The sequence below is a fragment of the Jaculus jaculus genome, chromosome 6, assembly GCF_020740685.1.
Source record: "Jaculus jaculus isolate mJacJac1 chromosome 6, mJacJac1.mat.Y.cur, whole genome shotgun sequence".
NCBI classification, from domain to species: domain Eukaryota; kingdom Metazoa; phylum Chordata; class Mammalia; order Rodentia; family Dipodidae; genus Jaculus; species Jaculus jaculus.
In genome coordinates, this window is record NC_059107.1 from 64,425,106 (window position 1) to 64,452,385 (window position 27,280).

At 44.9% G+C, this 27,280-nt stretch overlaps 1 protein-coding gene across 1 annotated transcript in view; it reads right to left on the reverse strand.

The window, feature by feature from the left end:
* Positions 1-4,074: 4,074 nt before the first annotated feature.
* Positions 4,075-27,280, reverse strand: part of Vax2 (ventral anterior homeobox 2) — a 30,007-nt gene continuing 6,801 nt past the window's right edge. Inside the window, exons 2-3 of the mRNA XM_004668310.2 lie at positions 11,684-11,871; positions 4,075-4,757 (exon numbers count right to left, since the gene is read on the reverse strand). Coding sequence (XP_004668367.1) covers positions 4,317-4,757; positions 11,684-11,871 — 629 coding nt within the window. The 3' untranslated portion in view covers positions 4,075-4,316. The remainder of the gene's footprint in view (positions 4,758-11,683; positions 11,872-27,280) is intronic.

Here is a 27,280-nt window from a genome sequence, read left to right on the forward strand (position 1 = left end):
TTAAAACCTCTCTGCTTGGCTGTCTCTGCCCACAGTCAGTGGGACTTCAGCTTGTCTCCTGGAGCTATGGTGCTCTCAAGTCACTTGTCCCTTACCTGTCTCTTCCTGCCCTTTTCCTCATGTCCCATTTCTCCCCTTTTGATCTCTGGGTGTCCCCTCCTCCAATGCCATCATCATTCTATCATCTTTAGAGGCTCATCTCTTGGCCAGCTTCTGGGCCACCTCCTTCAGGAAGACCTCCTTCATTTTCCAGCACCTTGAACTCACTTTGCCTATGGTTTCCATTAGGAGGGGCTCTCTGTATTTTTGTCCCACTGGGCTCTGAGGCCCAAGTGTTGATCCGGTATCTCTGCCTTTAGCATGGATCTCCTTTGTATCCAGTGCTATTGAGAACTTCCTAAGAGCCAGGGCTGGTCTCTTCTAGACCAGTCACTCCAGTCTGACTCACCTCCAGGGACCCATGCAGCAGGTGTGTCCTGACTTTCCCAGCCCAGGAAAGAAAACACAAGTAGAAGCCCCTGTATTGCATATCTAAATATTTGAAGTTAAGACTCATGGTATGCCTATATCCTGACCTGTGTTCTTCCCAGGACTTTACCACTGCTTTCTAGAACCCTTTTAGTTCCAGGTAGCTAAACAGCATGCTTTAACACAGTGTGCTGGGCAAGGCAGAGCAGATGCCAGGTGGTGGCTGGATGGGTTCAACTCAAGGTCTGCCCCAGTGCCCCCACTCATACCTCGTTCCAGACTCAGGACCTTTTGCACATCTAAACATCTCCCAAAAATATCTCTCCTGAGCAGAGGGAATGACGGTGCTGGGGTCCCCCATCTCTAAGTACTCCATTCTGGGTGTTTTTGTGGAGTGGCCATTTTGTTCGTTGGACCTGTTCTGACTTTCCTGACACTTCTTCCAGCTGTGGTACATTTCAGGTTCTGCTCCCTTTCTCACAAGTCCTATTCTGTCAAAGAACTCTTCTGTTTGAGACAGGGACTAGGTATAAGTGGTTTTTGCAGTGAAGAGATAGTTCTGTATCTGATTGCATGGTTTCATGAATCTATACTGGTTAAATCAAATGACTCAAGCCTATACACACAGTGCCAATGTCAGTTTAATGGCTTGCTATTACACTGGATATTCAAGATGCAACTATTGGGAGGTAACTAGGTGTGATGGTTAGTCTTGATAGTCAAGTTGACAAGATTTAGAATTACCTAATGTGACTCGCTGTCTCATGCTGACAATGCTATGCTTTTCCTGCCACAAGGGACTGTTCGTTCAATCCATGAGCTAAAATAAACCCTTCCTTCTTAAATTGCTTTTCTTAGGTCTTTTTTCAAAGTGATAAGAATAATTAACACAGAAAATTAGTACCAGAAGTGGGGTGTTTGGGTGATAAACCTGACCAGGTGGGCCTTTGGAACTGGTTTGGGGAGGACTGTGGAAGTTGGGAGCTGCAGGCTAGAGAAGCATAAGAAGAGCTCCGTGGGCTATTCTGGTAGGTGTGTGGAAGACCAGAATGTCAAGAGAAATGGTAGTGGAAGCCTGCATAACTGGGAGCTTATGAGGCTTTGGAGAGGAATAAGGTATCTATTGGGATGGGGCTAGAGGGTATTACTATTATATTCTGGCAAAAAAATCAAGCTTTATTCTGCCCATGCACTGAGAATTTAAGTGAGGCTATATTCAAAAGCAATGGACTCCCTTGTTTGATGGAGGAAATATCAAGGCAGGATGGCATTCTGGCTGTGCTATGATTCTCGTCATTGCTCTTATTTAGGTTTACAGGAAAAGAAAGCAGAAAGATAGGGAAAATGTGCATTTTAGTGGGAGAGTGTGAAGTTTCAAAGTGGGTATGGAGAAAACAGCTATAGTTGTTAAATACATTTACACTAATAAAGAAAAACCTGCTGCTTTGAACTGGGAAAAGAGAGAGCCTGGACTGGGAGTGCATCTAGGGAAGGGTTTTCTCAGATTCAGCTGCCAAAGAGCATAGAGACCACGATTGCTATGGCATAAGAGGGCCAGACTACATCACAAGCTTGAAGTAACCCTTGGCAGCATCATCCATGTGTTGCTAGTTTTAGGGTAATGAAAATGCAAGAGCTATAGGGTCATGGAGGCTTGCAAAAGTTCCTGGAAGCTGCTGAGGTCAGGCAGTGTGTGGCAGTTTCAGATTCCTGCAAGGCTCTGAGCAGCCCTACCATGAAGCTGTGAAGGTGAAGTTTGTATTGTAATAAAGGTCCCAATATGCTGCAGATGGCAGAGCTGAAGAGGTGGGACTGCCTAATTCCTTTGAAGTTCAGATGATGCCACCAATGGCCCCAGATGTTGGGCATGGAGTTGCAGGATTTGGTGTTGGCCCCACTAGGTTTTGGTCTTGCTTTGACCCAGCCTTTTCTTACTTTGCCCCATTCCTCCCTTTTAAATTTTTTGTTTATTTTTAATTATTTGAAAGCAACAGAGAGAGAGAGAGAGAGAGAGACAGAGACAGAGACAATGGGCATGCCAGGGCCTCCAGCCAATGCAAAGGAACTCCAGATGCGTGTGTGCCCTTGAGCATCTGGCTAACATGGGTCCTGGGAAATCCAGCCTTGAACTGGGGTCCTTTGGCTTCACAGGCAAGTGCTTAACCACTAAGCCATCTCCCCAGCTGCCATTCTTCCCTTTTAGAATGGAAATGTTTACTATATGCCATTGTATATAGGAAATATGTAACTTAATTTAAAAATATTTATGAGAGAGATGTAGGAGGAAGAATATAGTTGCTCCAGGGCCTCCAGATATTGCAAATGAACTCATGCACCACTTTGAGCATCTGGCTTTACATGGGTAGTGGGAAATTAAACCTGAGCTGACAGGCTTTGCAAGCAAGTGCCTTTAACCACTAAACCATCATCCCAGCCTGTAACTTGTTTTTTGATGTTAAAAGGTACTTTCAGTTAAGAGTTTATCTGAGTCTCAAAAGAGATTCTGCACTCATACTTTTGAACAATTTTGGAACTGTTAAAACTTTGGAGCCAGCCAGGCATGGTGGTGTACGCCTTTAATCCCTGCACTCAGGAGGCAAAGGTAGGAGGATCACTGTGAGGCCACCCTAAGACTCCATAGTCAATTCCAGGTCAGCATGGGCTAGAGTGAGCCCCTACCTTGAAAAAAAAAACAAACAACTTTGGAGCCTTTTAAAAGGAGCCAAATGCATTATGAGATGAACATGAGACTTTAGGGACCAAGGGTGGAATTCTGTGGTTTAAAAGTGATGCTTGTGTGTCAGGTTGACAGGGATGGACTTGTGATGGTCACTTTTGGTTGCCAGCTTGGCAAGATTAGAATCACGTAGGTGAGAAGCTGCTGGGCATGTCTGTGAGGGTGTTTCTAGAGAGATTTAATGGAGCAGGGAAGACCCACTCTGAATGCAGGTGCACCAGTCCTTGGGGCAGGGTCCCACAGACTGAATAAAAAAGTGAGCTGAATACCAGCATTCATCTCTCTCTGCTCCCTGACTATGGATGAAACACGACCTCATGTTCCTACTGCCTCATCATTTCCCACAATGATGGACTTCATCCTCAAATCTTAAGCCCAAATTAAACCCTCTTTGCTTTTTCAGGGACTTTGTCACAACAAAGAGAAAAGTAACCATTACATTAAATGAAAAGACTCCTCTGTTCTAGCTTTGCAATTTACTGTAAGTAACATTTTAATCAAAGTGACGAGTAAAAGGGAATTTTCTGAGTGACTCAAACTGTAGCATTTGCAGTGGGAGCCCTCTGCACACCACACTCGCCCTGGCTTACCGTGCATGAGTTACACTCTTGAAGGATGCAGTGCCCACCCCTAACAAGTATTTCAAAGTCTGAAAGAGAGGTTTGCATATGGAGATGTGTCACTAGAGAATGCACCGAGGTCCGAGGACTGGAGCACCTGGGTGGGAGCTCCATTGAGAGTGGATTCCCATCTGGGGATACTCCAGCCCCACCTATAATCCCAGTGTCTACCCCTCCTTTTAGGAGGTTTCCTCATTCCTGGTTCATTTTCCTAGGCAGTGAGGACAGGGACTGAAGAGAGCCAGTTAGTGCTGTGGGGAGCTGTTCCCTTCTTTATTTCAGTGAGAGACACACGCCTTGCACTTGCACACACACGGGCTGGTGGACCAAGGCCATTTGGTCAAGTCTCTGAGCTGGGGGCAGGTAGGGGAGGCGTGCTGTGGCCACCCCTCCTCTTTGGGGGGCGGTGTCTGCACAGTTTAGTCCACTGGGGCCCGGAGGCTGGGGTGGTGCTGTGCTGGGGACTCAGTGTCACAGAAAGGTAGAAGTCTTTAAGTGTTAGCTTTCTTGCCACCCCCGCCAGGGCTGCCTACTTTCCGTTCTAGCCGACTGTAGGGCTCGAAGGCTGAGGATCCTAGTTCATAGGTGGCAGGCAGGTCCAGGAGTGGGGCCGTGGAGAAGCAGATGGCTGGCAGAGGGGGTGGCAGCGGGGGTGATGCTGAGGATGAGGGCAGCAGGTTGAGGCGTGGAGAGGAGTTCCTGGGGTCACCCAAGGAGGTGCCCCTATGGCCAGCAGGCAGGCCTGACAGGCTGGGAGTTAGCGTCAGGAGGCTGGGGGCCCTCGGTACTGAGAGCAGTCGGCCCTGCTCCAGAAGCCGCAGAATGTTGGAGGTGGCGAAGGCCTCAGAGGCTGAGGAGGAAGCCCGCTTCTCCAGGTCTCTGCTCTGATCTTTCTTCTGTTTGGTGCGGCGGTTCTGGAACCAGACCTTCACCTTGAGAGTGGGCAGCGGTGTCAGGAGGGGAGGGGAAGGAGAAGCAGGTGGGAAGAGGAAAAAGAAAGAGGGCAGAGGTGGAGGTGGTGGTGGGGGGACACAAAGGTGGGGAGGAGAGCCGGGAGAAAGAAGAGCAGATTGTCATTAAGGCCTGCTCTGGGGAGTGGAGTGAGGACCCCCAAGCCCCAAAGCATGGGCACCCCTTCATTGCTAAAGCTTACTCTTGCATAGGATGTAGGACTAGATTGGTACACAGAAGATGTAATTTTGGGGTACAGCTGAAGAAGGATCAAAATTCCCTTCATGGCCAACACTCTCTGCTCTTAGTCAAGTTCCTGGCCAAACCCACCATTTATGTGCTAGTAATTCCAACTCTCTGCCTCAGGCAGAAGACTGTAAGGTCCAGACTGAGCACTCGACTACCTTTTAGACATCATCCCATAGGTGCCTCAAAAGTACCCTGAGCTCCACAGGTACATACTTAGCTTTGGTCAACTCCTTCCGGTGGGCTTCCTCCTTTCACATTTCCTCTTCTGTTAAACCCCTCCCTGCTGCAGCCCCTTCTCCGCGTCCCTCTCATGGCCTGGATACACAGCTGTCTGCACACCAGTGCCTTTAGACTCTGGCCACCCATGACAGCCATCTCTTTACACTCCTCACTCAGTGCTCACCACCCTGTCAGCTGAACATGGGTGGTTGGGACCTGAACCCCAGCCTAGCACTCTCTATAGCCTACTAGTTAACTCCAAGTAGAGAAAACTGGTATTAGAAAGGCCTCTCAGCTCCAGGTTCAAACCCTCCCTGCAAGGGCAAGAAGCAAAATGTAGGCCTTTGGTTTGTGGGTGGGCCTGGCATATCCCCAATTTGCTCACACTGCCTGCAGCCCCCTGCTGGCTCTTTGTGGTCCTGGAGTTCTGAATAATGCCTGTGTTCTGTCCCTGAGGGGACAGGCTTTAGGAGAAGCCCCGCTGGAAATGTCATTTGACAGGAATTCTAGAATCCATGTCACCTAGAAGGAGAGCTCCTGGAGGGCACAAGTGTTGGAGGCCACAAGTCCTAGAGGCCATGGACCTTAGAAAGCATTTCCTCTTGTTTGACAAAGGTGTCAAGGACCTCATATTCTAAAGAGAGTCACCAGCAGAGGGCAGAGACCTTTTCTGAACCTTGGAGAAGGGGTGCATCATTAGGTGGGATGCCCTTCTATGCTCTGGTCCTATCCCAGTCTGTGTGAGAAGGCTGGTCAGTTATGTGAGGTCATAATCATGGTGGTGACAAGTGAGATATGAGGATAGAGCTCCTTCCACCGAAGGCAGCAGGGATGCTCAGAAAGAACCAGTTGAAGGCACCATAAGTAGCTCCCAGTAGCTTCCTTCACCAGCTGGGAAACTGTCGTGTCACTTATGCTGCCATTAGACACGTGTCACAGGTTCTTCTCACTCACAGCAGGGATAGTTCATGGCAGAGAAAGAGCAGGGACCATGGCATGGAGGGCCCTGAGGAGAAAGGATGGAAGCCTTCCTGGTTCTCTCCAGCTTTAGAAACAGGTGGCTCTGAGTGAAGAAGCCCAAAGAAACTCAGAAGTCATGGTGTCTGTGCTAGGAAGCTGAGGGTCTTGTAGGCAAAGGCACCAAGCCACTCTGGTTGTGGCAAGGGATATGGCCAATGTGGAATGACAAAGCCTGTGGAAGGTGCTCTTCCACACACTGTGTCTTGGCTCAGCTCTGGTGTGACAAGGGCAGATGGTGTGGACTTATGGTGGGTTGGGAGACTCCTGACAGGTGGGCCACATAGGTGGAGAGAAGGAAAGGGCAGGTTGAGCTGGGGCTGGGAGCTGGCATGTCATTTGTTGTCACATGTCAACGAGATCAGTAAATCTCAGCCCTGGATGCACACTGGAATTACGTGGGCACATTTAAAATCTGGTGCCCGATGCCATCTCAAACCCTTTCTATCAAAATTGGGGTGTGGAAGAGGTATCAGGATTACTAGAAAGTTCTGTGCAGGGGGAAGAGGACAGGTGCTGCTAGTGTTCCACCTTTTCATTCATTTATTTATTTATTTTGATTTTTGAGCTAGGGTTTCACTCTAGCCCAGGCTGACCTAGAATTCACTATGTCGTCTTAGGGTGGCCTCAAACTCATGGTGATCCTCCTACATCTGCCTCCCAAGTGCTGGGATTAAAGGCGTGCGCCACCATGCCCGGCTAGTGTTCCACCTTTAACACCTGTCTCTCTATTCCCACCATTAATCCGGGGCTCCCTAAGGCTAGATCATAAAGCTCAGCAAATGCAGGACAGGTTCAGAGTTCCCTGAACTCATCCCTTCTCCTTCAGGATGTCTTCAGTCCCACCTCTTGTCAGGGTTAAATCCAGAGGTACTGGTTCTTTAAGGATCTGCTCAGTCCCTCTTTCAGGAAGCCATTCTTGGCTGACTACAGTGTGGCTGGCCAATGTGCCATCCTGAGGTACAGCGCTCTTGTTCCTCTCCTGCAGCATCGCTCCAGGATTCCACAGTGGGCTGTTAGCACGCTGTCATCTTGGATCCCTGGACCACAGGGAATACTTGGTGGCTTCATGACACAATCCCTAGGGAGGGACATGGTTCTCAGGGCTGAGGAGGCATTTTCTGGGAGACTGTCTATTTGGGCATGTGGTTACTGTTGATTCCATTTGGAAATGGCTTTAATCTTTTTTTTTTTTTTTTTTTTTTTTAATGAGAGAGAGATAGAGGTTGGACTTGAATTCTTTATCCTCTTGTCTCAACCTTCTGAGTGCTGGTATGCCTGACATATACTTGGATCATGGGTACCTACTGAATCTGAGGTGAGTGATACCTAAGTATCTAATATGGCTATTGATTTTGTGCTCTGCACCAAGAAAGTGCTTCTGGAAGAAGCCCCTGGGGTAGAGTGATGTATTGGGATGAAGACAATTGCCAAAGGACTGGTGCAGCTCTTATCCCAGCCAACTTGTGGTCCTGTCAAATGGAGAGTGGCAGATTGTCCTCAGCTTGCCCCTTGGGCCCTTGGTCCTCCCAAAGGCCTCCAGACCAGCCAAAGGATGGGACTCCTGAACTAGCCTCTCACTTTTCTTTCTTCCTAGGCCATTTTCACCACCCCTCTTTTCCTGCTCTGGGCTTGTTTGTTTTGAAACAGGGTTTCATGTATCACAGTGGGCCTCCAAATCACCAAATAGTCCAGGATGACCTTGGACCCCTGATTCTCCTGCCTCTACTTCCTAAGTGCTGTGTGCACCACCAAACCTGGTTCGTTTCCTACTCTGACCCTGGGAACTCTGTTCATTCATTCAGACAACATGCAAATAACATGTGTTTGATACAATCCAGGCCCTCCCAAGTACCAACAAATGAAGAGTAATACAATTCCATCTGGATCCAGGTGTGCTGGGGACATGGACAGACCAGCAGGTGCTGGGATACATGAGTATTGTGGTGGAGGTGGCAAACTGTGATGAAGACCGTGAGGCCAAATCTCTGGTTCTCCCTCTAACTAGCTGGATGGCCCTGGCCGAGCCTCTGCTTTTCCATCAGGCACATGGGGGTTGTGGCAGTGCTTCATGGAGGCTGCTGTGATGGGCTGGTGGGCATGAACGTGAGCAGTGCCTGGCAGAAATGGAACTCTTTTGAGCAACACTGTACTTATCATCCAGACAGGACAGATTTGGCCATTTTAGCACAATCCAGTAATTTTCACCTGGGAGGAAAAATATATAGGTTGTGAGTTTGCCCTAGAAGTCAGGTAAGAAAAGGGCCAGGGTGGCACAGGCACCTGTGTTTTATGAAGAGCTCCAGGTGTGTTCTGCAGACCATCTCAAATGCTGCTTTAATCAAATACCAGCTTTCTTCACTAAACAAAGCTCTGTGACACAATGTATGGGCTTCCTCTAAAGAAAGAGAACCAGCCTCAGGACTGTCCCTGAGGACACTCAGCACAGGCCTCTGGTAGGGTGGGTGGAGGGCCCCATGACTGTTCCTAGAGAGAGGTCCTGTGAGTCTCCTGCTCCCTGCCCTCCTCTGGGGGCCAGGCCAGGCCATGGACAGAGGCCAGCAGCACCTTTCTTGTTCCCTGTGCCATGGGGCAGGGAAGCTGCATCTTGCAGAGCCCTGTTAGTAGAGGAGCAGAGCGGAGGCCCTGCTGCTCTTCATGCGGGGTCCTTTCAGGCGGGCTGCGAGTGAGCACATGGAGATTAAGAGGCCACATATGGGATAGGAACCTGGGAAAGTACCACGTTTTCTCCATCCGAACAGAGGGCTCTCTGGGTCCTCGCTGGGATCTAGGAAGTAGATAGATGCTGGTTGACAGCAAAAAAGAGTGGCCATACAGAGCAGCTGACTGCTCGGGGTAGTGGAGACCCAGAAATAAGGCCCTGTGGCCAAAAGAACTGTCTGCTTCCAGATGCCCCCATCTTGGCTGGGGATAAAGCTCTTGTCTAGCATGTAAAGTCATGGGTTTTAGTGCCAGCATTGCAAAAACCTTCTTGATTATGTACTCACTGTCCTTCACGGCTTCCTCTGCCCTGGAAGGACTTCTCCATCACTCAGGTGTGCATGCCTAAACTGCTGCCTTTACCTTACCTGAAGGTACATTCCTGAGCAATCCCCAAACTGCAGTCCATCTCTCCTCCTCCATGCTACTCGAGATGCCATGATAGTAGTGATTGGATGGTACACTTTTGTCCCCTGTGACCCACTGGCTTCTGTAAAGTGCCAGTCTCCTCATGTCACTTACTTCAATGCCTTCTCATGGGCTAGAAGCCCTACAGGATCTGCCCTGACTTCTCTGACTCCAGCCACATAGCCCTTCTGGCATTTCTAGAATACTCTGTACCAGGTCCAACCCAAGGTTTTTAGTCATCCTCTGTCTTTCTTCTCTGGCCATGTCATCCTTGTTATTCAGGTCTTAGCTCAATTTCCTTTCCTCAAAGAGGCCTCCTCTGACCACCCCAATGAAAAGTTCTTTTGAATGTTCATTCTCTATCTTATTTTTTTAAATTATGTTTTAATTAACAACTTCCATGATTGTAATCAATATGCCATGGTAATGCGCTCCCTCCCCCCATCTTATTTTTTTGAGACAGGGTCTCTCACTGAACCCGGAACTCACTGATTTGGCTAGACTACCTAGCCTTCAAGTCTCTGCCTCCCCAGGGAGGCCACACCTGGTTTTGTATGTGGGTGCTGAGGATCTAATTCAGGTCCTCATGCTTTGAGTAGAAGGCACTCTTACCCACTGAATAATTTCCCCAGCATCGTTTCTGTGTTTTTTTTTCATTTCATTTTATTTTATTTTGGTGTGTGTGTGTGTGCGTGTGTGTGTGTTATGTATGTTGGTGTGTGTGCACGTTTGTGCAGATGTATGCACCCTGTGCACATGTGTGTGGAGGCTACAGTAAAACATGTGATTTCCTCTTCTATCACTGATTTATGCATTTTTTTGAGACAGAGTCTCTCTCTGAACCCAGAGCTGCAGTGTTTACCAGCCCTACTATTCTCTTAGTCTCTGCTCCCCACAGTGTGGATGCTGTGGAATTGAACCCACATGATCTCAGTCCCTTTCGGGTCTTCATGCTTATGCAGCCAGTGCTCTTAACCAGTGAGCAATCTCCCCAACCCTTAGTTGTTTTTGTTTTTTTGACGCAGGGTCTTATATATCACAGCCTGGCCATGACCATACTATATATTGCCAAGGGGGACTTTGAACTTCTGATTCTCCCACTTCCACCTCCTGAGTGCTGAGGTTACATGAATTTCTATTCCCAGTTTTATGTGGTAGTGGTGATCCAGCCCAGGGCTTTGTGCATGATAAGCAAGCACTCAACTGAGACACACCCCACATGCATATTACTGTTAGAATGCCAGCCTTTCCAGAAGGAAGAGGGACGGGCATCCAGATGCCTCTTCTCAAAGAGGATCTGCGGACACTGAGATGGCAGACTGCTGCAAGGGTGGGAAATGGAGAGAGGCCCCCACTCCAGTCTTGTCAAAGCTCATATCTCTCCAGAACCTTCTGTTGAGTTCTTTGGAGACAGACTCTCCCTAGTTTGCCTAGGCTGGTCTCAGATGCTCCTCTCTGAGCCTCATAAGCACCAGGCTCTGCACATTCATACCATTATGCCTGGCTGCTCCCCAGAATCTTTGTTCCAGTAAGACAACTCCTCACTATCCTTTCCTGAGGCGTCTCTAATAAGCCAAGATCCTCCTAAGCCCATCCTTGCTTCTTGAAGGCGTCTCATTTTTCTGGTCTTTTCCATCTTCTTTGTCTCTGGATGCTCTCTTCTTTGTCACTCTCCCTTTTCTTCGTTCCCTCCTGCTCTCCCCCCCTCCCTCCCTCTCAGGTGTGTAGGGGTAAAGGACAACAACCTCAGGTGTTATTCCTCAGATTCCATCACCTTTCTTGAGACAGGGTCTCTTGGTGAAGGCTAGACAGTGTGCCTTCAGGCTGTCTTTGGTGCTGGGATGACAAACATGCTACAGGACTGAGAGATGGCTTAGTGGTAAGCGTTTGCCTGTGAAGACTAAGGAACCTGGTTAGAGGCTCGATTCCCCAGGACCCACATAAGTCAGATGCACAAGGGGGTGCATGCATCTGGAGTTCGTTTGCAGTGGCTGGAGGCTCTGGCGCACACACTCTGTCTCTCTCAAATAAATAATAAAAATAAATAAGAAAATTTAAAAAAAATGAGAGTACTGGGGCTTGAACTCAGGTTTTCATGCTTGCAAGACAAACTGACTGAGCTATATCTCCAGCTCAAACTTTTATTTGCTCTACCTATCTATAGCTTTAAGTCTTCCCTCATGCGTGCCTGAATTTCTTTGAGTCAGATTTCCCTGTGGCAGCCTGTGACTTATACCCCAAGGAGCTCCCAGGCTGCCAGCACAGGGGTGTAGAGGTCAGGCTTGCCTTTTACCTGGGTCTCAGAGAGGTTCAGCTGGCGGGCCAGCTCTGTACGTTCGCGACCCACCACGTACTGGCAGCGCTGGAACTCCATCTCCAGATGGTACAGCTGCTCAGCAGTGAAGGATGTGCGGGTCCGCTTGGGCCGATCCAGATCCAGGCCCTTGGGCAGGACAATTTCCCGGATGGTCCCCTTGGCATCTGCAGGGACCATAAAGGGAGTCAGGTTAATTTACTAACTGAGTTAGGTCCCCAGTGAACAGTTTCTGTTTGATATTTGTTTATTTTGAGATGGGGTTGGTCTCACTATGTATCTCAGGCTGGGCTTGAACTCACAGTCCTGTTGCTTTCACCTCTTGGGTGCCACTGGGCTTGTGCCATCATGCCTGGCTACCAGAAAGTGTCTTGACAAAAGCCTGCTTGGATATGTGACCTCTTTGGGGGCCCAACTTCCTCACCTACCCAATGCAGGATGTTGTATGTAATGGGCATATATACATGAATGGGCTTCAATAAAAATGTCAGGTTAACCATCATGACCAGGGTAGAAAGGATTTAGTGTGGCTCAGCCAGGATTCTGTTCCCTTAGCAGAGTAAGGTATGGCTGGGGAGAAATATGCTGAGTTCTAAAGTACAAAGGATAGGATGGATTAAAACTGGGAGCGCTCATGCACAGAAGGATTCTTAGAGATACACAACCTTGGCTTGGACCCAAGCCCTCTGTGTGCATGTGTGTGTGCACGTACACATGGGTACTCCGATGGGAGAGCACTCTGCCATACAGATCTTTTGGAGTCCATGAGAGGGTTAGCTGGCCTGATATAGAATGGGAACTGGGATTCCATTTACAAAGGTACCTAGCAAAACACCCCCAATGAACAATGCTGCTAATAATACAAGGAAACTAGCAATAATCTACCACAAGAGGAAGAGTGGAAGTGACGAGTGTAAGCCACCTCATCTGGCCATGGTGGCACACTTCTTATCCCAGCCCTTTGTAAGATGGAGGCAGGAAGATCAGGAGTTCAAGGCCAACCTCAGCTACATAGTAAATTCATGGTATACATGAGACTCTGTCTCAAAAACAAAACAAAAAGGATTGGGGAGATGACTCAGTTGGTAGAGTGCTTCCTTGAAAGCATGAGAATCTGAGTTCAATCCCCAGCACCTATCTAAAAGTGTTAGGTGGTGGTGCTCCCACAGTAGGTTCCCTGGGTTTGGTGGCCAGCCAGTCTAGACTAATTGGTGAGGTCCAGGTCAAGAGACTGTCTCAAAGGAAGTGTAAGGTGTTCATGAGGATGACACTAAGGTTGTCCTCTGGCCTCCATCAGCATGCACACTCATATCACCTCCCACATGTTTTAAAGAAGAGAAGTAACAATCCAAGGCAGCCCACGCTTCACATCTTCCCGCAGCTGCAAGGATATTCATCCCCACCAGGGGGCGCCCAGCTGGTTTGGAAGCCCGTGGCCAAACAGGCTCACATTTTAGTAATAATAATGGATGCTTTGGCAGTCCTTCTTGGGACTTGACTTTTTTTTTTTTTAAGCACATTAACCTTCCCAGTCTCAGTGGAATTGAAATCATTATTATCCCCATTATTATTATTATCCTCATTTAGCTAAGGGTTATAGTGCACCCTTGTAATCCCATCAGTTGGGGGGGGGGCGCAGGGGCAGAGGCAGGAAGATTGCAAGTTTGTGCTTAGCCTGGGTAACAGTGAGAGTCCATCTCAAAGATTTAAAAAAATCTGGATTACAGTTTGGTGGTAGAGTACTTTCCTAGTATGCATAAGGCCCTGCAAACAACCACTCTTGTTTTACTTCATGAACATCCACATGGGCAATCCTTAATTGCTCAGATAGTGGGTTTCAATGAAGAGGACTTTGATAATAGTTTTTTTTAAAGGAATCTTTTAGGTGAATCCAGAACACCCTGGCATAAAAGAAACTGTATGTGGGGGCTGCTGTCTGCCAGAGGGGTCCTTGTTATCTGCGGAGGCTGTGCTTTTAGAATCCCTGCTTCAGAAGGTTAACCTCAGGCCCGCCCTCCTTCCCCTATGAGGGATCTGAGATCTGACTTTTCCAGCTTCTGCCTGCCCCAATGTGTGCTCACTGTCCAGGGGGCTCTCTGGCTCCAGAGTCCTGCCCCTGACCTCAGAGGCTCCCAATCAGTTGGGGTGGGGACGCAGCTGCTGCTCAGAAGATGCCTTCTCCCCCTGCCCCCTTCCCCACCTTGCCAACCCAAGCCAGGTCTCTGGGTAAAGCTCATCAAATGGATAAAAGACTTGCTCTAAGTATTATAGGATCTGCAGGCCTCTTGGGACAAGTCAGTTCTCCAACCCCAATGCTTAACCCCGTTCCAAAACACCATGCTAACATTTGGCGGTACTGGTCCCCTCTGCTCAGCTTCCACCATTACTGGTTGTGAGGCTAGATGGGGAGACTTCCTCCAAATAGTCCAGGGAGCCCAGGTCCACAGGCACAGGTTTAATGAAACAGAAGGAAGGGACTGTTCTATCTGCTCTGGAAGCTTTATACCCTGTTGCAGGCAGTTCCCCGAAACACAGTCCCTTCTTTTCCATCAAGAACTAGGAGGAACACTTCCACCTCTGGTATGTACCAAAGTCAGCTCTCTGCCTCAGGGTCACCATACAAGAAAGATCTTAGACTTGCCACCAGACACAAAAACACAAATGAGCACATAAGATATTCTGCATCAGTAGTGGCTTTGGAAAGCAAGTTGGAGTGGCCCCTGATAGAATGACTAATGTTAAAAATATTAGGGGGACCCGGGAGTGGTGGCGCATGCCTTTAATCCCAGCACTCAGAAGGCAGAGGTAGGAGGATCACCATGAGTTCGAGACCATCCTGTGACTACAGAGTGAATTCCAGGTCAGCTTGGCTAGAGTGAGACCCTACCTCAAAAAAAAAAAAAAAAGTTAGGGGGAAAGAAGGAAAAAAAGTCACACACAAACATAAAAAGAGGGAGGAAGGATGGAGGTAAGGAGAGAGGAAGACAGAAAAAGAAAGGGAAAAAGAAAAGAATGCTGAACATGATCAAATGCTCAAAGCTACTGAGAAACTGTATTTCTCCTACTTTGCTGGTGGGGTGTAAGATAGTTCAGTCAGTATAGAAACTATCCCAGATACATACTCATCACACAATCCAATAACTGTACTTCTGGGGATTGTTTTTCTAGAGAAGTGAAATCTTTCTTTTCTCTTTCCTTCTCCCTTCCCTTCTCTTCCATTTTCTTTTACTTTTAAAATTTAATTAATTAATTAATTTAAGAGAGAGTGGGCATGCCAGGGCCTCTAGCCACTGCAAACTCCAGACACATGCACCACCATATACCACCCTTATGTGGGTGCTGGGGAATCAAACCCAGGACCTTAGGCTTTGGAGGCAAGCACCTTAACTGTTAAGCCATCTCTCTAGCCCTCATTTTACTTTTTTAAAGGCAATTCAACTTTAACTTATTGTTATCACTTTTTCTTCTTCTTTTTGTTTATTTTTATTCATTTATTTGAGAGTAACAGACAGAGAAAGATGCAGAAAGAGAGAGAGAGAATGGGTGTGCCAGGGCCTCTAGTCACTGCAAACGAACTGCAGATGCATGTGCCATCTTTGGCATCTGGCTTATGTGGGTCCTGGGGAATCAAGCCTCAAACTGGAATCCTTAAGCTTAACCACTAAGCCATCTCTCCAGCCCTGTCATCACTCTTTTAATATTTTATTTTTATTTATTTGAGAGAGAAAGAGGCAGACAGACAGAAAGAGAGAATGGGCACTCCAGGGCTTCCAGTCACTGCCAATGAACTCCAGACACATGTGCTACCTTGTGCATCTGGCTTATGTGGGTCCTGAGGAATCAAACTTGAGTCCTTTGGCTTTGCAGGCAAGTGCCTTTACCATTGATCCATCTCTCTAGCCCATGATCCAGATATTTTAAAATGCAAAGAAAATTAACTTTCCGTGATATGTCTAAGACCAGCACTAAAAAACAATTCAGACTGAAAATGAGTTATACAAATGAAAATATCAAATGGAGATCCAATTATCAAAATGAAAGCACTCAACATATTAATAGTTCACAGTTATTTGTAGAGACCACATAAAAATGCCAGCTTGGGGCTGGAGAGATGGCGTAGCGGTTAAGCGCTTGCCTGTGAAGCCTAAGGACCCCGGTTCAAGGCTCGGTTCCCCAGGTCCCACGTTAGCCAGATGCACAAGGGGGCGCACGCATCTGGAGTTCGTTTGCAGTGGCTGGAAGCCTGGCGCGCCCATTCTCTCTCTCTCTCTCTCTCTATCTGCCTCTTTCTCTCTCTGTCGCTCTCAAATAAATAAATAAATAAATAAAAATCTTAAAAAAAAAATGCCACCTTGTGGCAGGTGTGGCGGTGCTGCGCACCTTTAATCCCAGCACTCGGGAGGCAGAGGTAGGAGGACCACTGTGAGTTCAAGGCCAGCCTGAGACTACATGGTGAATTCCAGGTCAGCCAGAACTAGAGTAAGACCCTACTGTGAAAAACAAAACAAAATAAAAACAACAACAAAAATTGCCAGCTTTCTATCTAACTGGTGATTTTCAAGAACTATTGCACAAGTTTGAAAAAGATGACTTACTGGTTAACCTATAAAGAGAGTAAAGAGTCTTAAACAAATTAAAAAGAAAAATTTACCTTATTTAACCTAATAAGAATGGTGTTGGGCTTCAAATATTTCACTTTGGCTTATCAAATTTTTGTTTGTTCATTTTGTTAAGTTTTATTTATTTATTTGAGAGAGAGAGAGAGAGAGGAGGAGAAAGAGAGAGAATGGATGCTTCAGGACCTCCAACGGCTGCAAATGAACTCCAGATGCATGTGTCACCTTGTACATCTGGCTTACGTGGGTCCTGAGGAATCAAACTTTGGTCCTTTGGCTTAGCCTTAATCATTAAGTCATCTCTCTAGACCATGTTTATTTGTTTGTTTATGTATTTACTTATTTATTTTTAGAAATGACACTACAGACCTTCAATACTGATCCAACAATCATGTCTTTTGTTTTGAAGCAAGAAACAGGATTTGAGCAATCAGTAGTCCATTAATCCAAGAGACTGACTCCTTAGGACCCATAGCACTTGCAGAGAAAACCCCAGGTGGGTGGGGAGAAGGGACTGGCAGCCTATAGTACCTGCAATCCTAAATGTGCCTATGCTGTCTCATGAAGCTGTTTGCTGAATTCATCCTTTACTTGATTACATTTTTCCCTCAAATACTAATTCAGGCTGTCCTGAATTCACTCTGTAGCTCAGGCTAGCCTTGAACACATGGCAATCTTCCTGCCTCACCCTCCTGAGTGTTGAGATTACAAGCATGAGCCACTACACCTGGCCTCAAAACTTATTTTAATGTTTACTAGAAAAAAATTAAACTATCTGGGCAGACAAGAATCTCAGTCCTCAGGTGGCAGAGGCAGGTGGATTGCTGTGAGTTCGAAACCACCCTGAGACTACATTATGAATTCCAGGTCAGCCTGGGCTAGAGAGAGACACTCTACCTTGAAAAAAAATTAAACTAATAATTTTATGTGCATAAGATGAGGCAAAAGTGAGTAGTACTTAGTTTATAATGTATTATGCTAAGTATTAAGCAAGTAAATTGATGATGAATGTGACAAGAATGGACTAGTCCTAAAATGACAGTACTGGAACTCAATAGGATGATGTGGCTACAGTGATCAAGTTTATGATATAGGACATTCTCAGTGGTCACAGTTTATACTGGATTTAAATATTCTGGTGACTGTAAATTATCTATTTTGATATAAAATTACATGAAATTCCTCTCTTACATCATAATAAATTTCAAATAAATTTCAGAGCCAATCAGAGATTTATAAATTGGTGAGGGTATATAAGAAAACACAGCAGGATTTTTTGCGGTGGGGGGGGGGAGATAGGGTCTTGCTGTAGCCCAGGCTGACCTGGATCTCCCTCTGAAGTTCCAGGCTGGCCTCAAACTCACAGCAATCCTCCTACTTCTGTCTCCCAGTGCTGGGAATAAAGATGTGTGCCACCATGCTCAGCAGAGAATTTTTTCTTTAATCTTGAGCTTGTCAGGCGCTTTCTTGACAAGAACAAAAGTGGAGGCTGTAAAAGAAACACATGTGAGAACCGTATAGCTTGAAAATGTATACAAGGTTGTGCTGAGATAAAACAGGAACACAAGAAAGAGTCTGAATTTTCTTTTTCTTTTTCTTTCTTTTTTTTTTTTTGGCTTTTCAAGGTAGGGTCTCACTCAAGCTCAGGCTGACCTGGAATTCACTATGTAGTCTCAGGGTGGCCTTGAACTCACAGCAATCCTCCTACCTCTGCCTCCCACATGCTGGGATAAAAGGCATGTGCCATCACGCCCAGCTAGAAAATGCTTTTAAAAGAGAAGGAAATAGGAAGATCTGTAGGCATGCTTGTGATCCCAGTGCTTTGGAGTTGAAGGCATGAGGATTTGGAGTTCAAGGCTGACCCTAAGATACATGAAACTCTTTTTCAAAAAAAGCAAAGAAAAAGAAAGAAAGAAAGAAAAATCAAACAAGAAGACAATATCAAAATAGTAAAGTATAATTACAAATAATTTTCCTCTTCTGTTCTCTTTGTGTCTGTCTCTTTCTTTGGTGATGCTGGGGCTCTAAGCTAGGGCCTCACACGCATTAGGCAAGTGTATGAGTTGCATAAATGATTTCTGAAGGACCTAGTAGAAATAGAAATAGGGGCTGGAGAGATGGCTTAGCAGTTAAGGCATTTGCCTGCAAAGCCAAAGGACCCCAGTTTGATTCCCCAGGAAATATGTAAGCCAGGTGCACAAGGGGGCACATGCACTTGGAGTTTATTTGCAGTGGCTAGAGGCCCTGGTGCACCCATTCTCTCTCTCCTTCTCTCTCTCTGCCTTTTTTCCTCTCTCTCTCTCTCAAGTAAATAAATAACTAAATAAACAACAAAAAGCCTTAAGGGCATAGTGGTTAAGGCACTTGTCTGCAAAGCCAGGCAGATAGAGGACCCATGTGAGCCAGATGCACAAAATGTTGCATGCATCTGAAGTTTGTTTGCAGCGACTGAAGGTCTTGGCACACACATTCTCTCTCTCTCTTTCTCTCTCTCTCTCTTCCTCCCTCTGTCCCTCCTTCCCTCCCTCTCTTCCTCTCTCTCAAATAAAAATATTTTAAAGAGAGAGAGAGAGCGAGCGCCAGGAGTGGTGGCACACGTCTTTAATCCTAGCACTCAGGACCGCCAAGAGCTCAAGACCACCCTGAGACGACATAATGAATTCCAGATCAGCCTGGGCTAGAGTGAAACCCTACCTCAAATCCCACCCCCCCTGGCAAAAAAAAAAACTTTAAAAAATGAAATAGAAATAGCCTGCTCAAGTAATTTATCTACTTTATCCACAGAAAAAGATGTCCAAATGTCTAGTAAGCATATGAAAATATAGGAACAGTTTCTAAGTCATATGGCTAAACTAAATTCAAATAGCAACAGAAGCCCTATGGCCATGAGCTGAGAAAGACATTAGTAGTGACTGATAAGCAATGAAGGGGATAAGTTATCAGCATCTTTTAAGATTGTGTGTATCATGACTGAAGATTCATATAAATTGTTGCTCCAGCAATTTGACGTTAGTATTTGTGCCAGAGAAACAAGCACCCATGTGCTCCAAGGTGGAACAATACTTGTATGAGATTACTCAAACACTGCAACCTCAAAAGCATCCTCAATGCTATCCACAGGGGGTGGCTGAACAAGTTATGGTCCATCCACACTATAAAATGTTTTGTAGTAATCAAAACAGAATAATCTATGTAAATAAAACAACTGTATATTCAACTACTCACCATATATTTATCTTAGTGTCTGGAAATATAGAAATGAGCACAATCAACAAGGTTCTATTTTCATAAATTTTGTGATGTGTTGAAGAGGCAGAGAGATAATAAATTTAACATTTTTAAATAAAATGTATTTTATTATTTTTTATGTTTATTATTATTAACAACATATTTTGTATGGATATGTCCTGTGTTGGCACTTTCTTTTCCCTTGTCCCTGCCTCCATTCCATTGGGGATGCTCCTCAGTGGGGTTGCTGGTATTCCTCATGGGGTTGTAGTTCATGCATTGTGGAAGCAGCACTTCACTCTCCATTGGGGAATCTGTTCTTTTTCAGAAAGTAGCGAGAGCAAAGGAGATAAACTGGCCCCTGCACTTCTGCCAAGCCATAGCTGAATCCACAGAGGAATTGGGGAGATGAGCAAGAGTGCTTCTTCCATGCTGAAGCTGATAATTAGCTCCAGGGTGAAGGAGACAGACCCTGAGGATACTCAATACCTACCAAAGCAGAGATCCAGAGGCTCCTAAGAGCCCATCAGTGAAGTAAACTTAAAACTTACCCACCATAGCTCAGGGAGTTTTGTGGAAGAGGGAACAGAAAGATTGTAAGAGCCACAAAATGAGATATCAAGTCTAGAGGCGTTCCCCCCCCACACAAAAATAACTGACTACTGCTCCCAAAATAATTTATTTTCAATGAAAAGTAGATTTGAAGATAGGTAGCATGTAACATGTTCATATATTAAATGTTCCAATAAATTTTTAAAAAAAATCGGGCTGGAGAGATGGCTTAGCGGTTAAGCGCTTGCCTGTGAAGCCTAAGGACCCTGGTTCAAGGCTTGATTCTCCAAGACGCACGTTAGCCAGATGCACAAGGGGCCGCATGCGTCTAGAGTTCGTTTGCAGTGGCCTGAGGCCCTGGCGCGCCCATTCTCTCTGTCTCTCTATCTGCCTCTCTCTCTCTCTCTCTCTTTGTCCGTCGCTTTCAAATAAATAAATAAAAGTAAAAACAAAATTTAAAAAAAGAATTAAAAAAATCTCTCCAGTTCACCAGAAAAAAATTAAATGTGGAGAAATAGTTAAGAAAAATGTTAATGATAAGGAGATAAAAAAATTAACATGCCAGAGAGACACTTACATATCCATGTTTATTGCATCAATATTCTCAATAGCTAAGTTATAGAATCATCCTAGGAATCCACGAACAGATGACAGCTAAAGAAAAGGTGGTTTGGGGCTGGAGAAATGGCTTAGTGGTTAAGCATGTGCCTGTGAAGCCTAAGGACCTTGGTTTGAGGCTCAATTCCCCAGAACCCACGTTAGCTAGATGCACAAGGTGGTGCATGCGTCTGGAGTTCATTTGCAGTGGCTGGAAGCCCTGGCGTGTCCATTCTCTCTCTCTCTCTCTTTCTTTCTCTCTCTGTCTGCCACTCTCAAATAAATAAATAAAAATAAACAAAAAATAAAAATAAAAAAAAAGAAAAGGTGGTTTGTATGTACCATGGAGTTTTTATTCAGCCACAAGGAATGAAGTCTGGATGTCATTTGTTTGAAAATAGATGCAGCTGCAGTTCATCATATTGTCATATATAGTAAGTGAAGTAAGTCAGACTTATAAAGACAGTCTCAGGCTGAAGAAATGGCTTAGTGATTAAGACGTTTGCCTGCGAAGCCTCAGAACCCAGGTTCTGTTCCTCAGGACCCACGTAAGCCAGATGCACAAGGTGGCACATGTTTCTGGAGTTCAGTTGCAGTGGCTTCAGGCCCTGGTGCACCCATTCTCCCTCTCCCTCTCGCTCTCAAAATAAATAAGTGAATACAAATTTTAAAAAGACAGTCTCCCATGATTTTTCTCATTTGCAGGTCCTAGAATTCTGTATCAATACATAGAATCATTTATGAACACAGGCATAAAAGCAGAAGTGAAACTGACTGGGGGAAATGAAAGAGAACAATGGGAAGCACATGACACACTTCTACGGCTATATCTTTATGAGCCTATCGCCATTTACAATTAATATACACCAATAAAACACAGCATTAAAAATGTTGAGATAACACATTGCCACACAACAAGACACATTATGAATCTAGAGCAATTAAGATGGTACGATGCTGGTATGAGAGCTGTGAAGCACATCCTCGGGAATCTAGAATATTCTATAAAGATGATATTTAAAATCAGTTGGAGGAAAGACAGAATCATTAAAGACATGAATTTTGAGTATTAATGATTAGGAATAAAGTAATTTATCTCACAAAGTATGCAAAAACCAACACAAGCTGGATTAACATTTAAAATGTAAAAGAAAGCTTCAAATGGGAGAAAAACATTGAAAATACAAAGAAAAATATGACAGATTTAAATATCTTGAAGTAAAGGCTTTTGCAGAGTGAGAGTTAAATGACAGATGGACAGAAAATGTCCAAAATTCAAGCATAACAGAGTCCCATTTCAGAATGCAACCAGCCTCTGTAGCCCAGGAGCAGAGTCAAACAGTCCAGTTAAAAACTGAGCAAATTAGGGCTAAATGGATGGCTTAGTGGTTAAGGCATTTGCCTACAAGGCCAAAGGACCCAGATTCAATTCAGTTCAATTCCCTAGGACCCACACAAGCCAAGATGGTGCATGCATCTGAGGTTGTTTGCAGTGGCTAGAGACACTGGCATGCCCTTTCTGTGTGTCTGTCTATCTGTCTGTCTGTCTCTCTCTCTCTCTCTAATAAAATAAAACAGAGCAAATTATTCAGAAAAGAAACAGATGAGGCTAATATCAATGGAAAAACAGTGCAGCTCCTGGACAATCAGAGAAACTAACCTGAGAGCAGCAAGAATAATTGGGAATCTCCCCAGCTGTCATGTGTACAAGACAAGTAGTAGGAAGACAAGGAGAAGGGAGGCGAATGCCACTGATACACTTAAAAGAAAATGTCTTTGTGAAACTTAAGCTATGTACTGTGAAGATGCACTAACAAGCAAACAAAAAGTAATAATAAAACAACCCACTCAGACCCTTATTTCAGAACTCTCAGACAGCGAAAGTTTCCATCTCAGATAATTAATGGAACTTAATGAAGTCAAATCCACTGTTAGGAACATGATTGTTTTTTAAAGTTGAATGCTTATTAGTGAAAAATTGCTGCTGAAATCACAACATAATCATGCCTTGGGTTATCTTTGAACAGTATTAGGAATGAGGCATGTCTTCCTCTACTGACTTGGATGGATGTTCATTAGCTAAATGAAAACAGCAAGTGTACACCATTCCGAGGTATACATATCTATGCAAAAGTAAATTCGTATGTGAGTGTGTGTGTGTGTGTGTGTGTGTGTGTGTGTGTGCCCACACACGGACAAATGTGGCAGGATAAACACTTTGCTCTTGTGTCCAAGGACTGGAAGATCTATCATTCTACTTTATGCAATTAAAAAATACATTTGGAGGGCTGGAGAGATGGCTTAGCAGTTAAGCGCTTGCCTGTGAAGCCTAAGGACCCCGGTTTGAGGCTTGATTCCCCAGGACCCACGTTAGCCAGATGCACAAGGGGGCACACGCGTCTGGAGTTCATTTGCAGCGGCTGGAGTCCCTGGCGCACCCATTCTCTCTCTCTCTCTCTCTCTCTCTCTCTCTCTCTGCCTCATTCTCTCTCTGTCTGTCCCTCTCAAATAAATAAATAAAACAGAAAAAATAAATAAATTTGGAGCTGGGCATGGTGGCGCATGCCTTTAATCCCAGCACTGGGGAGGTAGAGGTAGGTGGATTGCCTTGCGTTTGAGGCCACCCTGAGACTCAGTAGTGAATTCCAGGCCAGCCTGGGCTAGAATAAAACCCTACCTTGAAAAACCAAACCAAACCAAACCAAACCAAACCAAACCAAACCAAACAAAACAAAAAACCAAACAAACATTTGGGAGCTGGGCGTGGTGGCACACACCTTTAACCCCAGCACTTGGGAGGCAGAGGTAGGAGGAATGCTGTGAGTTTTAACCACCCTGAGAATACAGTGAATTCCAGGTCAGCCTGGGTTAGAGTACGGCCCTACATCAAAAAACCATAATAATAATAATAATAATAATAATAATAATAATAATAACAACAACAACAATACATCTGGGGGCTGGAGGGATGGCTTGGAGGTTAAGGCGCTTGCCTGCAAAGCCAAACGACCCAGGTTCAATTCCCCAAGACCCATGTGAGCCAGATGCACAGGGTGGCACATGCATTTGGAGGTCATTTGCAGTGGTAGGAGGCCCCAGTGCACCCAATCTGTCTGTCTCTCTCTCTCATAAATAAATAAGTAAATATAATACATTTGGTTTGCTGGAATGACTATATAACAGTTTTCCCCCAGTGCTGAGGGTGGAATCTGAGGTCTTGTACAAGCTCGAATCCTAGCCTTCCCCTACCCAAACTTTCAAAATGAAAACTTTAAGATGTATTAGTGTGCATGTGTCCACACTGAGGTATTGAACCAAATGCATATCCACATATTTGCTATAAAGAAGTATAAAGTATAAAGAAGTATATGGGCTGGGTGTGGTGGTGCACACCTTTAATCCCAGCAATCAGAAGGCAGAGGGAGGCACCCTGAGACTGCATAGTGAATTCCAGGTCAGCCAGGACTAGAACAAACTCCTACCTCAAAAAACAAAATAAATAAATAACAACAACAAAAAAAAACCCGGAAGTATATGACTGGGAAGGTGGCCCAGTAGACAAAACACTCATTGCTCAAGCCAGTTTAATCTGCAGACCACACATAAAAGCCATGGTGGGCTTCTGTAATCCCAGCACAGTGCAGTTGACAGAGAGATGGGAGGTAGAGACAGGAGAATCCCCACCATCCACACTCCAAGCTGTGGCAAGCTCAGCAAAGAACAGCAGAGTAAGAATTCGAGAGAAATCTTGCCCCAAAGCAAGGTGGAAAGGTGAGAACTGATCTGACGGTGGTCATCTGCCTTCTACACACGTGCCATAGCTTGCTTGCACCTGCACTTACAACATGAACATGTGGGCACAATAATAAAAATAAGTGCATCTGGTACTGACTGTGTACCTTTTTTTTTTTCTGGTCCTGATTTCCTAAACATTGCATTTTAGCACATATTTGCTTAGCATTTGACTTGTGTTAGGTATTGCAAGTGACCTTGAGATGATCTCAAGTAACTAGGAGAATCTGCACAGGTCACATGCAACAAATACATTGTCATTTAAGGGACTTTAGTACCTGATCCTGGGCACATGTGTCCTGTATGCAGCCCTCCATAGATCCCAAGGGGGCAATTCTGGATGTGTGGGAAGTGGAATTTTCACCGTGGATGGTGAAGACCTTTCTAAATAGGAAGTAAACCCTAGAATTAAAAAACAAAAAACAAAAAACCAACCAATTACAGCTTCAGTTTAAACTCAGATTAAAACAAAATCTCACCAAGGTATGAGAAAAATACCTGAAGGATGTTTTCAACAAGTCACAAAAAAGGGTTCATTTTCTTAGCAGGTAAATGGCACTTCCACCCCTCACCCCTCAAGCAGGGTGATCTCACTCTAATCCAGGCTGACCTGGAACTCACTCTGTAGTTTCAGGGTGGCCTCGAACTCACAGCGAGTCTACTATCTCTGCCTCCCAAGTGCTGGAATTAAAGGCATGTGTCACTTTGCCTGGCCTGGCATTCTTTTGGTTATTTGAAGCAGAGTCTCAGCCTAGTTCCAGCTGACCTGGAACTCACTCTGTAGCCCAGGCTGGAGTTGAATTGCAGCAATCCTCCTACCTCAGACTCCTGACTACTGAATTTATTAGGCTTGAGCCACCATACCAGAAAACAATAAGCAATGTGGAAATTGCTAAGTATATTAATACTTCACAGAAGAGGAAATGAAAGTGTAAGTATGAAAACATGTTAAACCTAGTTAGCAAATGAAAGCTGGGTTTTTGTTGTTTTTACTTTTAAAGACTTTACTCTAAAAGTATAACCTCATTTAGAAGTCATGGAAAAAAGACATATTTTTGCTCAGTTTCTGGGAATATAAATTAATACATTCTTGGCATAAATGAAGAAATACCTATAATTGCTTTAAGGGTATGCGCTTGGACTTAATATTTCACTTCTAGGGATTTACTTAATAACTACAGTAATACCAAGTCTATACATATTTGTAGCATTTTATACATTTTGTTATGATACATTTCAAACATACACAAAATTACAGAGAATAGCCGGGCGTGGTGGTGCACACCTTTAATCCCAGCACTTGGGAGGATCGCCGTGAGTTTGAGGCCACCCTGAGACTACATAGTGAATTCCAGGTCATCCTGAGCTAGAGTGAAACCCCTACCTTGGGAAAAAAAAATTACAGAGAATAGTATAATGACCTTGATCTACTTATCCTCCAACTTACACTATTATCAACTCAGGATCAATCCTATTTCTTCTTACTGCTATGATTTTTAGCAAATCACAGACACCAAACCCTCTGGGCTGGGAAGTGGCTCAGTTGGTAGTTGGTAGAGTACTTGTCCAGAATGCAGCAAGACCTGAATCTCATTATGGTGGTGTGCATCTATGGAAGGTGGAGGCAGGAGGATCAGGATTTCAAGATCTTCTTGTTACAAAACTGATTAGAGGCAAGCCTGGACTATGTGAAACTGTCTGAAAACATTAAAATTAACCAATGACATAAACAATGATCTAGAGACAGGGCTGTGGCCAGAGCTCAGTGGTAGAGTGCTTGCCTAGCACCTCACAAAGAGAATCTAGAGAGCTGTCAGGCATTGCTGGAAGGAGAGTATAAATTGCTACCTATGATGGAAGTCAGTTTAGCATTACCTTTCAAATGATAAACACAGATACCTTTTGACCCACTAATCTATGTTTAGGGATGCTCTGACAGATATGCCCATCCATGTGGAAATAACCACACAACAAATTTATTTATTACAGCGCTGTATGCAATATTGGCTGATAGGAAAGTAGCTGAGTGTTCAACAATAGAGCACCAGTTACATAACATGTAGCATGGTCCATTCAGCCCATACAAGGGAAAACTACATATGTGAAATACAAGCAAGAAGTTCTTTACATCCTGAGATGCACTGGAAGAAAAATTACATACAGATACAATAGAAGGAAAACAATATAGCTTTATGTACTTGCAAAAGCTATGTTATCTGGAAGGACAGATTAACATACAATAAAAATGGCTGCCTTTGAGCCACTGGGGGCTGGGCCAATGAGAAGGCTTCCATTCTGTACTTATGAAAGCAGTTTTGATGTGTGTGTTAACAATGTTTTGAAGCTGGCCGTGGTGGCACACACCTTTAATCCCAGCACTTGGAAGGCAGAGGTAGAAAGATCAGTGTGAGTTCAAGGCCACCCTGAGACTACATAGTGAATTCCAGGTCAGCCTGGGCTGCAGTGAAACCCTACCAAAAAAGTTTTGAGGAATGAATTACCTATTTGACAATGAAATGAAAACATTGTTAAAACTGTGTTAGAGTAAACCTTTTTTTTTTTTTTTTTTTTTTTCTTTCTAGGTAGGGTTTTTCTCTAGTGCAGGCTGACTTGGAATTCACTATGTAGTCTCAGGGTGGCCTCAAACTCGCAGCAATCCTCCCAAGTGCTGGGATTAAAGGTGTACACCACCACGCCCAGCTAGAATTCACTATGTAGTCTGAGTTGCCTGGAACTCACAGTGATCATCCTACCTCTGCCTCCCAAGTGCTTGGATCACACCCGCCTTTTT